Source organism: Saimiri boliviensis, chromosome 1, assembly GCF_048565385.1.
Source record: "Saimiri boliviensis isolate mSaiBol1 chromosome 1, mSaiBol1.pri, whole genome shotgun sequence".
In the NCBI taxonomy this organism is placed as follows: Eukaryota; Metazoa; Chordata; class Mammalia; order Primates; family Cebidae; genus Saimiri; species Saimiri boliviensis.
This window is the reverse complement of record NC_133449.1, coordinates 145,457,178-145,470,934: the sequence shown is the minus strand read 5'-3', so window position 1 is coordinate 145,470,934 and position 13,757 is coordinate 145,457,178. Positions and strand designations below refer to the sequence as shown.

Below are 13,757 nucleotides of genomic sequence, written 5' to 3'. Positions count from 1 at the left end.
AATAAGGGTAGCAGACATGCAAAGAAAGTCTTAAGTTTTTGTGATTTATATCAACCTAAGCATTTTATAAACTTAACCATGAATTAAATCATTACTTCAATGAGAAAAGGATGATCTGTTTTTTTAAAGCAATTTCCTGTTGGACATTATTTCTAGCTGTATATTTACACTAAAAGTGGCAGGACCGTGGGCTTTTCACTCCAAATTCTCAGACTGTATCCACTGCTCTACCATGTCTATTAACAACCATATTAACTGAAGAACACTGTCTAGGAACAGAATCGTCTGTGTGGTTTTTAGAATGGATACTTGTCAGGGCATTTCTCTTAGAGATTCTAATTCAATATGCTGTGACCACAAATTCAACCACATTCTTCCTCATTGAACCCATCAGTGTTCTCACTTGCAAACAACAGAAGCCATCTGTGGTTCATTTAAGCAGAAAAGGGACTGAATGGAAGGACTTGAGGCAACTCACAGAATCAATGGTGGTTGAAAAACAGGCATTTTGTGGAAAGAACATAAAGCTATTACTTCATGAAGAACCTAAATAGGAAAACAAAAATATCTGCAAACAGGGAATTTGAGACACTTGGTTATACAGAAGATGGGAGAAGCAAGAAACCCAACTGAAGATGATGAGACAGCTCTGAGATTCCTAACAGTGGTAAACTATTTCCACCTCTGGCCTGGAAGCAAAAGGAGAGGAGGAAGTGTTATCAGATCCCCAGGATATGAGGAAGTGTTATCAGATCAAAAAGTGTTATCAAAAGGAGAGGAAGAAGTGTTATCAGATCTCCACGATATGAGGAAGTGTTATCAGATCCCCAGGATATGAGGAAATGTTATCAGATTTTAAAATGCTATCAAAAGGAGAGGAGGAAGTGTTATCAGATCCCCAGGATACGAGGAAGTGTTATCAGATCAAAAAGTGTTATCAAAAGGAGAGGAAGAAGTGTTATCAGATCTCCAGGATATGAGGAAATGTTATCAGATTTTAAAATGCTATCAAAAGGAGAGGAGGAAGTGTTATCACTGTCAGGCTAGCCTGCCATGGTTTTAACTTCTGCCAGGTGACAGGGTTCTAACCACTATCAGGCCGGCCTGACAGTGGCTAGAACCATGGAGGAGATGCAGTGGTAGCTGGGAACTCTGCTGAAGACAAAGAGGGAGGAGGCTTCTTCCTTCTTCCTACTCTCCAGCCTTCTGCTAGTGCCCCTGACTAGTCAAACCCAGGAGAATCCAGCTGAGCCAGGAGGCTAGGAAGGCTCATGAAGCCCCACAGTGACACTGGGCATTGCTGGGGAATGGTGAGACATGGGCCTGAGGGCAAACAAGCCCAGAAATGGCCCATGTTTGCATGAAACCGGGTTTTGATGTTAACTTACTGGGGGACCTTGGGTAAGTCGTTTCACTCCTCAGGCTTTACTCTCTTCATTGTAAAATGGGACTGCTGAGCTAGCATGTCTCCTGTGGACGATTCCTGGCCAGTGCCTGGGTTGCCTCTCATTATACCTTAGAATTGTTTCTATATTAGGAAAACATGATAATTCACATTCATAGGTAGATGGATAAAAAGGTTTTGGATTTTTTTGCAACTTCACACTATTAAATCTGTGAAGTGACTTTTGCTTCACATTTACATGAATCAAATATATAAGAAATTGCCATTTTGGGGTGTTTTTTTTTTTCAAATTCACCCGAACAATTTCCCGTTGGACATTATTTCAGTCCAGGAAGATATGTCCCTTCACTTGCATTTCCACCTTAGGTGGATTCTTTTTTTCATAGAAAAAATAACAATGTAACAGTTTTTAATGGGATTGTGAACAGTGGTTGTAGGAAACCATTTTTTTTCCATTGAAAAAGATGGATTATTTTTTTCTTTTCTTATCTTTTTTTTTGAGACAGGGTCTCTGTCACCCAGGCTGGAGTGTAGTGGCGTGATCATGGCTCACTCACTGCAACCTCGTCCTCCTGGGCTCAACCAATCCTCTTACCTTGGCCTCCCAAGTAGCTGGAACTACAGGTATGAACCACTACACCTGGATTTTTTTATTTTTTTTATTTTTTGTAGAGAAGGGGTTTTACCACGTGGCCCAGCCTGGTCTCAAACTCCTAGGCTCAAGTGCTCTATTCACCTTGGCCTCCCAAAGTGCTGAAATTGCAGGCATAAGCCACCATGCCTGGCCAAGATGGGTTATCTCTAAGTCATGGTAAGCTAGTTGAACAACCTGCTTTTTTCTCCCTCCATCAGCATGTGTGGGGTGTGCCATGAGATAACAAACAAGACCTGTAAAGCATTTATAAACATCAGGAGACACTGGTTTCCAGAAGAACTTTTCCTTTGTCTTTAGCGGTTGATTTATTTAAAGTGGTTGAGAATCTTGCTTCTACCTAGGATGCAGAAAGCTGGAAAGAATGTTTGCTTTACCCTAATAACGAGAAAAAGTAAGATAAATAACAAAATCACAAATTTCTTGTGCTTGTTAGAGAGCTGAGGTAGCAGAGCAAATAGCCTGAAATCTAAAGACAGATCCATTCCTCCCAAGGGAGATAGGACATGTATACACTATTTAGACTGTGGCCTTCGCCAGTGGTAGGCAGAAATTTCCTACAAATAGAATAAAAGGTGAAAGAGGATGGAACAAAAAAAATATTTGGAGATATAATACCTGAGATTTTCCAAAAAATAATGAAAGATTCAGAAAGCTCAGAGAACCTCAAGCAAGATTAAAACCCAAACCAAGCAAGAGCAAAACAAAGTCCTTAAAACAAAAAGAAAAACATAAACAAAACTTATACCTAGATAAATTATTTCCAAACTGCAAAAACCAAATAAATCATGGAAGCAGCCCAAGCAAAAGAGACAGCTACATACAGAGGAACAAGGATAAGAACTACAGCAGACTTCTCATTAGAAAAACGTAAGTCAAAGGACGACTGAGTGACATATTTAAAGTACTAGAGGGAAAAACCTATATATAATTGTTGGCCCAGAATTCTATATGGTGAAAAATATATCTTTCAAAAATGAAGGACAAATAGACTTTTTTTTTTCCCAGATAGACAAAAACAGAGACTTTACAGTAGACTTGTGCTGTAAGAAATATTAAAGGTAGTTTTAAACCAGGACAAATAGGATATCAGACAGAAATGTGGATCTAACATGAAATAATTCAGAGACGGTGAATCTTCTAGAATATTTGGAGAAATAAACACACATTCCCTCCCAAAGGATCTGCCCTCAACTGGCAATATGACAATGCTGCTAACTACAGTACGGCAGAGTGGGTCACTTGAAAAATTGCCCACCAGAAAATACCTAGAAAGACTGGCTAAAATATAATGTAATTAAATGCATAACTGAGCATGCACAAAAATAAGAAAAACTCATATGATTCTAAAACAAAGAGGAACCTAAGAACCACAGTAGTAAGCCACGGAGCTAATGATAGGTCTGCACTGTGTTCCCAGTAGCCCAGAAGCCTGGTTTTTCAACAGCCCTGCTCAAGCAGGAGACAAGGCCTCACAATGGTTAAGTTAGGGGACTGGTACCAGATTCCTCTATAAACCTCAGAAATGTGAAGGACTCCCCAAACATTCTCCCACCAGCAAAAAAAAAAAAAAAAAAAAAAGGTTAAAGAAGCAAAGTTTCTTGAGGACATTCATAACTTGAACTTGTGTCTTATGAAAGAATGGGATTTGAATATGATCCATCAGGCCAGGGACTCCTAGGGCAGGAAATTACTAAAAGAGTACCCCATAGTAGCCTAACTTTTGGGAACCAGGCGGAAGCAAATTACAATCCCTTCTGGACAAATGAGTTCATTAAGCCAGCAAAGGATGCCACAGATAAAGCTCTTCTGAAAGAGAACTTAAATCCAGTTCACACTACTTTTTAAAAAGTCATAGAAAAGAACTTGACCCCGCTTTCTGTCTTCCCAAGCTGGTTGTTCTCTTGAAGACCCCACTGGTCTGCCACTTGCACTCATGCCCCAAAACAAATTCTTCTTTTCCTTCTTATGAGAGAGGTCCTTAAGAGATGGGGTTGTCTCATTCTTTATACCAGCGGTCCCCAACCTTTTTGGCACCAGGAACGAGTTTCATGCCAGGCAAGTTTTCCACAGATCAGGGTTGGGGTGGATGGTTTCAGGATGATTCAAGTGCATTACATTTATTGCACGTTATTTCTATCTTATTACATTGTAACATATAGTGAGATAATTATATGACTCACCATAATGTAGATCAGTGGGAGCTCTGAGCTTGTTTTCCTGCAACTAGACAGTCCCATCTGAGGGTGATGGGAGACAGTGACAGATCACTGGGCATTAGATTCTCATAAGGAGCACACAATCTAGATCGTTTACATGTGCAGTTCACAATAGGGTGTGCGCTCCTATGAGAATTTAATGCTGCAGCTGATCTGACAGGAGGCGGAGCTTAGGCGGTAATGCAAGCGATGGGGAGGAGCTGTAAATACAGATGAAGCTTTGCTCCCTTGTCTGCCCCTCACCTCCTGCTGTGCAGCCTGATTCCTAACAGGCCACGCATTGGACTGGTACCACTCCACGGCCCAGGGTTTGGAGACCCCTGCTTTATACTTTCCCGTGGTGTCTACACTGTGGCTAGTCTACAAACATTCAGATTAAAATCCAACTCTATCACTTACTAGCTCTGTGCTCTTGAGGAAATGATACAACCTCTCTATCCCTCAGTTTTCTCATTCTCCAAAGCCAGCAACAGCAGGTTGAGTCCCTCTCACATCTCATCACTCTCAAATCTTCCGCCTCCCTCTTCTATTTGTAAAAGCCTTTGTTGGTTACATTGGGCTCATCCTGTGAACCCAGGATTATCTCCTGATTTTAACATTAGCTGATCAGTAACTTTAGATATACCTGCAATATTAATTCCCCTTTGCCATGCAACATGACACTGTCACAGGTTCTGGGGATTAGGATATGGACATACCTTCAGAGCCATCATTCTGTCAAACACCCTGGCCATAGCTCATCTGAAGGAAAAGGTAAAGAGCAAACACTGATTCTATGGCACTTGCTATGTACCAGCAGCTTCTTTGATTATCCCAACAACCTTATGAAGTGGCCAGTATACTTTTCCCCATTTTCCAGATGAGAAAATTGAGGGCCATGAGCCAAGGAATGTGGGCCATGAGCCAAGGAATATGGGCATCCCCTAGAAACTGGAAAAGGCAAAGAAATGTACTCTCCCCTTAAGCCTCCAGAAAGGAATGCAGCCCTGCTCTCACTTTGATTTTAGCCCAGGGCAACTTCTGACCCACTGAAATGTAAGATAATAAATTTGTGGTGTTTTAAGCCTCTGAGTTTGTGGCAATTTGTTAGAATGGCAACAGGAAACCGATCAAGCCAGTTATAAAATTCTGGATCCAAACAAATTTATTTCTATATTCCCATGGGCCATTCTCTGTATTGAAAGAAGCATTTTTATTCAGCGTTTTGAAAAAACAAACAGGTAAGAGGATTTAGTGTAATATGGATATGAGATATTAAACCTTGAATTTTAGTTTCCCCTGAGGATGAAGAGGAAGTGTATCCTTCATCAGTGAGGGCTCCCAGCTTTGCAACTGAAGACTGTAACAAGCAGTTCCACCCTGAATGTTATTGCAGCAAATCACTTGAGCTGACTAGATTTAGCTATAATCAATCAAAAACAAGAGTCAAAGGCATGCATACCTACAAGTTTTGATGTGAAATACAGCAGTTTTGTTGCCAATGTTTCGTACCAGCAGAATCTTCTGGGTGCTGTATTTGACAGGGCAGGTGGAAAAATTCAGCTTGTCAGGAAAATCGAGAATGGCTCGCGCACCTCTAGCTTTGATGGGTACAATAAACTTTTCTCTTTCAGTAACACAGGTCAACATATGGGCATAATCCTACAAGGGAAAGGTAAAATCGTTATTTGTGGAAAAAGCAACATGAGCAAGATAACTGTGCCAGAAAAAGGGTCATATGCGAGGCATTTTGCAAAACAACTTCTAGTGTGTTTCTATGAAAATAAGACAATTACAGAAGTACTTTCAATTAGATTGTCTTTTCTGAGAGAGAACAGATCTAGTGTTAAAACCTACAGCTGGCAGAGAAGCTATGCTTCATGTTTCCCAGAAAATGGGAAGGTAGGGTAAGAGACAGTGGCAGGACAAGCCTGTTTCTCCAAGAAGATTCAAGGAGATCCGAGGAGATTCACAACTGTTCCCTCAGGTCCTCCTTCCAAACCCTAGTTCTCCTTCAAGCATGTGTGTTAGAATGATGTTTTTAATTAATGGCCTCTTTCTGCCCATACTGTTTGCAATGTGACTTCACAGCTCCTCCATCAAGAAAGGAGCCTCTACTCCACTTGCTTTGAGCAATACAAGGTGGCAGAAGTTATGCTATGCCAGTTTTGAACTGAGACCTCAAGAAGCTTGGGCATGTCCAGTCTTGCTCTTGGAACCCTGCCACTGGCATGTGAACAAGCCTGTCCCAGCCTGCTGCCAGATATGCACCTGGATGCCCCAACCAAGACCATGCTAGAGCAGCCTACAGCCAGCTGATCCCCAGATACGTGAGTGAACCCAGCCACAATAAGCAGGGCCGCCTACCTGATGCACAAGTGGGCCAAGCCAAGACCAGAAAAACCGCCCAGCTGAACCACAGTCTTGTGAGCAATAATAAGTACTTAGTATTCTAAGCCACCAAATGTGGGATTGTTTGTAATTATACAGCTATAGATAACTGATACGTAAGTCAGTTGAAACCTCACCTCTTGCACAAAGCCATTTCTGACCTTTCCAAATAAAAATACTGAGGCCCTAGGCATCTCTCTTCCCCAGTTATGAGTCTAAATGCATCAGAAATGCTGAATAAAGTCACTCTTTATGTCATCTCATAAGATAGAAATAGAATACTTGCCTGCAATGCAGCAAAGAAAAAGTTAATAGAGGTCACCACAAAAAGTACTTGATATCTAAACCAGCTTTATTGTCCTTCATTTTAAGTTTTCTCATCACTTTAATGTGGGTTTTAGCTGCAAGGCAATCTTGATTAATGAAAAGTCATTTTGAACATAAATTTCCTTTTTGTAACCATGCAATAAATGGTAGTGAGTGGTGGAGGTTTTAAAAAAGCTCTTTTTGGGCTTTGGGCATGGAATAAGAATGGGACCATCTGGCATTTGGCATATAGGGCTGGCCACATACGCAACTTCATGAAGCCACAAAACAAGCATGAAGCAGTGGCATCCCCAGTTTATTCATTCAGCTGTGTTCATTAAGTGCCCAGGTGCCAGCACAGGACTGTGTTAGGTCTAGGAATGCAACCAATCAGGAAATGCAGGCATGGTCATGGTCCTCCTCCAGCTCACTTCAGGGCAGAGGAGACGAGGAACAGATGAATAAAGGATATGTAATGCACAACGCAACTCACATATAAATAAATATAGAGCTAAAACTGCCAGGAATGCTCACAAATAGCTTTTATGACTGTGGTTCTATCTGTTCCCTTGAGCACCAAGCTCATAACCAGCTGCGCAGTGGGCATCTCATTGGATATAAACTTATATCCCAAACCAAAGCCCCTAATAAATGTCACTGCCTGCAACTGTACATAAAGAGTTCCTGCAAAGGGTCAGGAATGGAGGCAAAACAGCTTCAGCCCAGAGGGGGAACCTTTTTCTAGTACCCACAAAGGCTCCACAAAGCCAGCTGACGTCTGACCTTCTCTCCACCCCAGCCCCATGCCCTTGCAGCCTCCTGGTCTCAGTACCCTCCTGGTCTCAGTACTGGCATCTGCATCTCTCCAGCGGTCTGGCTTTAGAACCCTGAAATGAGGCATTCTTTCGTGCTCTGTTTCTCAATTTCTTGATACAACCCATAGGACCTACCTTCAAAATATATCCAAACTGCAATCACTGCTCACCACCTCTACCCCTGCCACCCTGGTCCTAGCCACTCCAATCTTTCCTAGGCTAACAGGGCTTTCTATTTCAATCCTTGCTCTCCTAAAGTCTATTTTCCACCCAAGGGCCAAAGGAATCCAGTAAAAATGTCAGTTGGCTCCGGCTGCTGCTCTGTTGAAAAGCACCTAGGCTGAGGTTGGCATGCTTGTGAGGGTCCTGTGGCCTGGTGTCCCTGTCATTTCTCTGGCCATATCTCCTCTCCCCGGGCTCCTCCTGCAGCCACAGACTTCCCCTTCTGAGCCTTCACACATGGTGTCCTCTCCTTCCCTCTACTTATTCACAGGGCTCACTCCCTCACCTCTTCAGTGCTTAGCACAGTGATCCACTGCCTCCCTGAGGCCTTTCCTGACGGCCCGATTTTCGGTAGAACTCTCCCTCTGCTGCACCATCACTCCCTTGCCTTCTGTCCAGCTTTAGTCTTGCCCAGAACCATCTAGTATATCATATATTCTACCTCCTTAGTGAGTATAGCATGTTTCCCCTTATTTCCACTTCAAGGGGGATTTGCCCATCTTCTTGCCTTCTGTATACCCAGTACCTAGAACAGAGCCCAGTCCGTAGCAACTACTCAACAAATACTTGCTGAAGGAAGGCAAGTCAGTCATGGAACACTGGGTAGTCATGAGTGAAGGGAAAATAAATCATGATATGAAGACAGAGAGACTGGGGAGCTCTTTCACATGGGGTGGGGGCTCAGGAAAGGCCTCTATGAGGAGGTGACACTTCAGCAGAGAAATGAGTGACAAAGGAAGCCATGTGGATGGATGGCTGTCTGTAGGAAGTGTGATTTGGAACCTGTGGCCAGAGAGGCGCAAAGGAAAGAGAGTGGTTAGACACACGGCCAAGAGGTGGTGGGGGCCAGATCCCGCAGATTTTATAAACCATTGAGAGGAACTGAGAGGGCCGAAGGCATTCCTGAGGCTGAAAGCTGATCATGGAGGAACCTGAGTAATGTTTTAGAAAAAGCACTGAAGCACTGGCTGCGATGTGGGCCACAGACTGCAGTGGGAAAAGGGAGGACAGCTAGGAAGCCACTGTTGTAGCCCAGGCATGAGATGACACAGACAGGGACTTGCACGTGTAAGTACTTAACCTAGCATTTAGCAAGCAGTAAGTATGCAATAAATGTTAGCTGTCCTTATCAAGCTTTTGTATTAAGTACAATCTGTGTAAGGCATATAGAAAAAATTCAACATATGCTTACTCTCATTGGTAGGGAGCCATCTAGCTATCTATATACTGATAAGGATAATAATAACAGTACAAGATAATTTCAGAAAGTGATGAGAGCTTTGCAGAAAATAAAGCATGGTAAAGTGATAATATTGGATGGGGCTGATTTTGATTTAGGTTAGAACAACTAAGGAGGTGACCTTTGGATGGGGACCTGAGCAGCAAAAGGAGCTAGCTGGGTGAGATCTAGGAACAGAGTGCTCCTGGCAAGGGGAATTGTAAACATAAAAGTCCTAAGTCAGGAGTGAGTCATAAAAAGGAATAAATAGTATTCATGAAATTGATTAAAATTGAGTTGCTAGTATATTTATAAATCACTTAAAGAATATAACTGGATTGGGAGTAACTCAAAGGATAAATGCTTGAGGGGATGGGTACCCCATTCTCCATGAGGTGCTTATTTCACATGGAATGCTTATGTCAAAATATCATGTACCCCATAAATATATATACCTACTATGTCCCCCCAAAATTTCTTTTTATTTGAAATATATTTTTCAAATGGCTGGGCATGGTGGCTCACATCTGTAATCTTAGCACCTTGGGAGGCCGGGGCAGGTGGATCACTTGAGGCCAGGAGTTCAAGACCAGCCTGGCAAAACCCAATCTCTACAAAAATTAGCTAGGCATGGTGGCCCACACCTATAGTCTCAGCTACTCAGGAAGCTGAGGCAGAGAATCGTTTGAACCCGAGAAACAGACACTGCAGTGAGCCGAGATCGCACCACTGCACTCCAGCCTGGGCAACAGGGTGAGACTCTGTCTCAAATAAATAAATTAAATTTTAATTTAAATTAAAAAATTGAGTTGTTAGACTCTAAGCTCTAGTTTCCAGATGGTAATACCAGACTCAAAACTTATTATATCCAGACATGAGGAAGTACAAATTGCACTAAGCACACTTGATCTTAGAAAACCCCACAGAATTCAACAATACAACTGCCTTGTCTGATTACTACAGAATCCTAAAGAGATAAGTGCTATTTTTGCTTTTTCTTAGATCAAATCCAGCCAGCACGTGTTTTGCTGGGAATGATAAACTGAAAAGCCTCTGGCACATGTAGAGACTGAGCATTAACTGAGTGTTGAGAGCTGGAACAAAAGATGCAGCTGAATCCAGGATAAGAGGAAACCCTGAAGTGTTTGTCTCATTTTATTCTATATTCACATATCGGCTGCCTTGTTCTAGAAGGAATTAAAGGCAGCTGAAAATAGTTTAGGAAGCTAATTGAAATATTGAGAGAGATGTTTTCAAACCTTTTCAAGTTCCCAAATGAGGTAGGTTGGAAGTTTGATTAGAATTATAAATTTTTTTATAATCAATTCACACACCCATAAAAGTGTATAAAGTTCTTTAAACAAGTCCCTTTAAATGTATTTCAATCTCTGAAGTAATGCATTTAATAAGATTATACTAGACTATACATCATTATACATTGCTCTGCTGGCTTACAATTAATTCAGGTATTATGAGCTGGGAGGCTCTGGCAGCCTGCAGGCTTACACCATCAATTCAGTTATGAACTGAACACCCAGCCTCACAAACCTGCTTTTTCTCCTCTGTTCCCTATCTCCGTAAATGACACCACCATTTGACCATTTGTTAGCCAAAATCCTACAGTTCAAGCTAAGTGCATTTCTTTCTCGTACCCTTCATCAATCCATCAGTAAATCCTGGCAGCTGTACAATAAAAGTATACATCTTTCTGGGTGTGGTGGCTCACGCCTGTAATCCCAGCACCTTAGGAGGCTGAGGCAGGTGGATTGTCTGGCGTCAGGAGTTTGAGACCAGCCTAGCCAACATGGAGAATCCCTGTCTCTACTAAAAATACAAAAAATTAGCTGGGGGTGGTGGCAGGCACCTGTAATCCCAGCTAATCAGGAGGCTGAGGCAGGAGAACCACTTGAGCCCAGGAGGCGGGATCATGCAGGGAGCCGAGATTGCACCATTGCACTACACTCTGGGCAACGAGAGTGAAATGCTGTCTCAAAAAAAAAAAAAAAAAAAAAAAAAAAGAAAGTATACATCTTTACTTCTCCTACTTTTCATCACCATCGCTGTCACCATCCTCATCCAAACTTTCCTTATCTTTTACCTTAACTACTAAAGTATGGCTCCTGTATGCATCAGGGATCAGTCAGCTATGTTATAACAGAAAAAACAGCAAAAATAAGAGGAGTTTATACTAGGTAGAAGTTTCTCTCTCTTTTTTTTTATTACATTTTAGGTTTTGGGGTACATGTGAAGAATATGCAAGATGGTTGCATAGGTACACACATAGCAGTGTGGTTTGCTACCTTCCTCCCCTTCACCTATATCTGGCATTTCTCCCCATGTTATCTCTTCCCACTCCCCACCCCCTGCTGTCCCTCCTCTATTTCACCCCAAACAGACCCCAGTGTGTGATGCTCCCCTCCCTGTGCCCATGTGTTCTCATTGTTCAACACCCGCCTATGAGTGAGAACACGTGGTGTTTGATTTTCTGTTCTTATGTCAGTTTGCTGAGAATGATGGTTTCCAGGTTCATCCATGTCCTTACAAAGGACAGGAACTCATCCTTTTTGATGGTTGCATAGTATTCCATGGTGTATATGTGCCACATTTTCACTGTCCAGTCTATCATTGATGGGCATTTGGGTTGGTTCCAGGTCTTTGCTACTGTAAACAGTGCTGCAATGAACATTCATGTGCATGTGTCCTTATAGCAGAGTGATTTATATTCCTTTGGATATATACCCAGTAATCCAAAGGGATGGCTGGGTCAAATGGAATTTCCATTTCTAGGTCCTTGAGGAATCGCCACACTGTCTTCCACAATGGTTGAACTAATTTATACTCTCACCAATAGCGTAAAAGTGTTCCTATTTCTCCACATCCTCTCCAGCATCTGTTGTCTCCAGATTTTTTAATGATCGCCACTTTAACTGGCGTCAGAAGAAGTCCAGAGGTAGGCAGGCCAGGTCTGTAGGGTGGCTCAACAGTGTCATCAGAAACCCAAATACCTCAATTCCTCCCTACCGTTCTAGCACGCAGCTCCCATCCTTGATGTCACCCTGTGGGGCAGAGTGATTCCTGGGACACGACTCTTTCACAGCCAAGCTGCAGGGCAGGAGGAGGAAGGCAGAAGGGACAGGGTACCTCCTGCTGTGTCAGCTCTGTTCAAGCAGGTGCCTTGGAGCCCTGTTCACATCTCATTGGCTGACACTTCCACACAGCTGTGAAGGAGGCTGGGAAATGTAATCTCTTACTTCAGGCAGCAGAGTCCATTCAAAATTTGTGGTTCTTCCAGTACACTGATGATGGGAATGTAAATTAGTACAGCCAGTATGGAAGACAGTATGGCCGTTGCTCAAAAAATGAAAAATAGAACTGCCATATGATCTAGTAATTTCACTTCTGGGTATATATCCAAAGGAAATGAAATCAGTACATGGAAGAGCTACCTGAACCCCCACGTTCATTGCAGCATTATTCATGATAGCCAACATGTGGAATCAACCCAAATGTTCATCAATGGATGAACAGATAAAGAAAATGTGGGCGGGTACACTGGCTCACGCCTATAATCCCAGAACTTTGGGAGGCTAAGATGGGCGGATCACTTGAGCTCAGGACTTTGCGACCAGCCTGGCCAACATGGAGAAACCCCATCTCTACTAAAAATTTTAAAAATTTGAAAAATTAGCTGGGCATGGTGGTGGGCACCTGTAATCCCAGTTACTAGGGAGGCTGAGGTAGGATTGCTTGAGCCTGGGAGGTGGAGGCTGCAGTGAGCTGAGACTGCGCCACTGCACTCCAGCCTGGGCAACAGAGTGAAACTGTCAAAAAAAAAAATGTGGTATATACACACAATGGAATACTGTGTAATCTTAGAAGGAAATTCCATCATTTGTGATAACATGGATGAACCTGGAGGCAATTATGCTTAGTAAAATAAGCCAGGCATAGAGATACAAATACTGCATGATTTCGATTATATGTGGAATCTAATGCAGTCAAACACATAGAAGCAGAGAGCAGAACGGTGATTCCTAGGAGTTTGGGCTGGGGAATTCGGAGATGCTGGTCAGAGTGTACAAAATTTCAGTGAGACAGGGAGAAGTTCAGGAGATCTACTATATGACATAATAACAATGTACTGTAAAATTGAAAATGCTAAGAAAGTAGATTTTAAATGTTCTCACTACAAAAAAATGACAAGCATGTGAGGTAATATATATATTAATTAGCTTGATTTAGCCATTCCACAGTGTGTACATCTATTGAAACGTCATGTTGAACACCACTAATATGTAGAATTTTTGTCAGTTAAAAACTAATTTTTTTAATTGTGGTTCTCTCACCAGCGAGGAAAGAGAAACTGAATGTCAAGGGGAGGCCACTAGCTGTGACGCCTCGTGTGCCCCCCGCTTCAGTCTATTCTCTACTCAGCAGCCAGAGTGGTCCTAAAATGTAAGTCAGATTGTGTCATTTCTAATCACAACCCATTAGGCTGGAGAAAAGGAGAAGATCAAGCATTTCTCCTGTCTTTCCGGAATGGACTGTA

General features: G+C 42.4%; 1 protein-coding gene across 5 annotated transcripts in view; it reads right to left on the bottom strand.

Moving 5' to 3' along the window:
* Nucleotides 1-13,757, bottom strand: part of HYDIN (HYDIN axonemal central pair apparatus protein) — a 444,836-nt gene that overhangs the window by 359,169 nt on the left and 71,910 nt on the right. For all 5 annotated transcript variants that reach the window (XM_074406071.1, XM_074406078.1, XM_074406094.1 and 2 more), the window contains one exon: nucleotides 5,718-5,917. In XM_074406071.1, coding sequence (XP_074262172.1) covers nucleotides 5,718-5,917 — 200 coding nt within the window. The remainder of the gene's footprint in view (nucleotides 1-5,717; nucleotides 5,918-13,757) is intronic.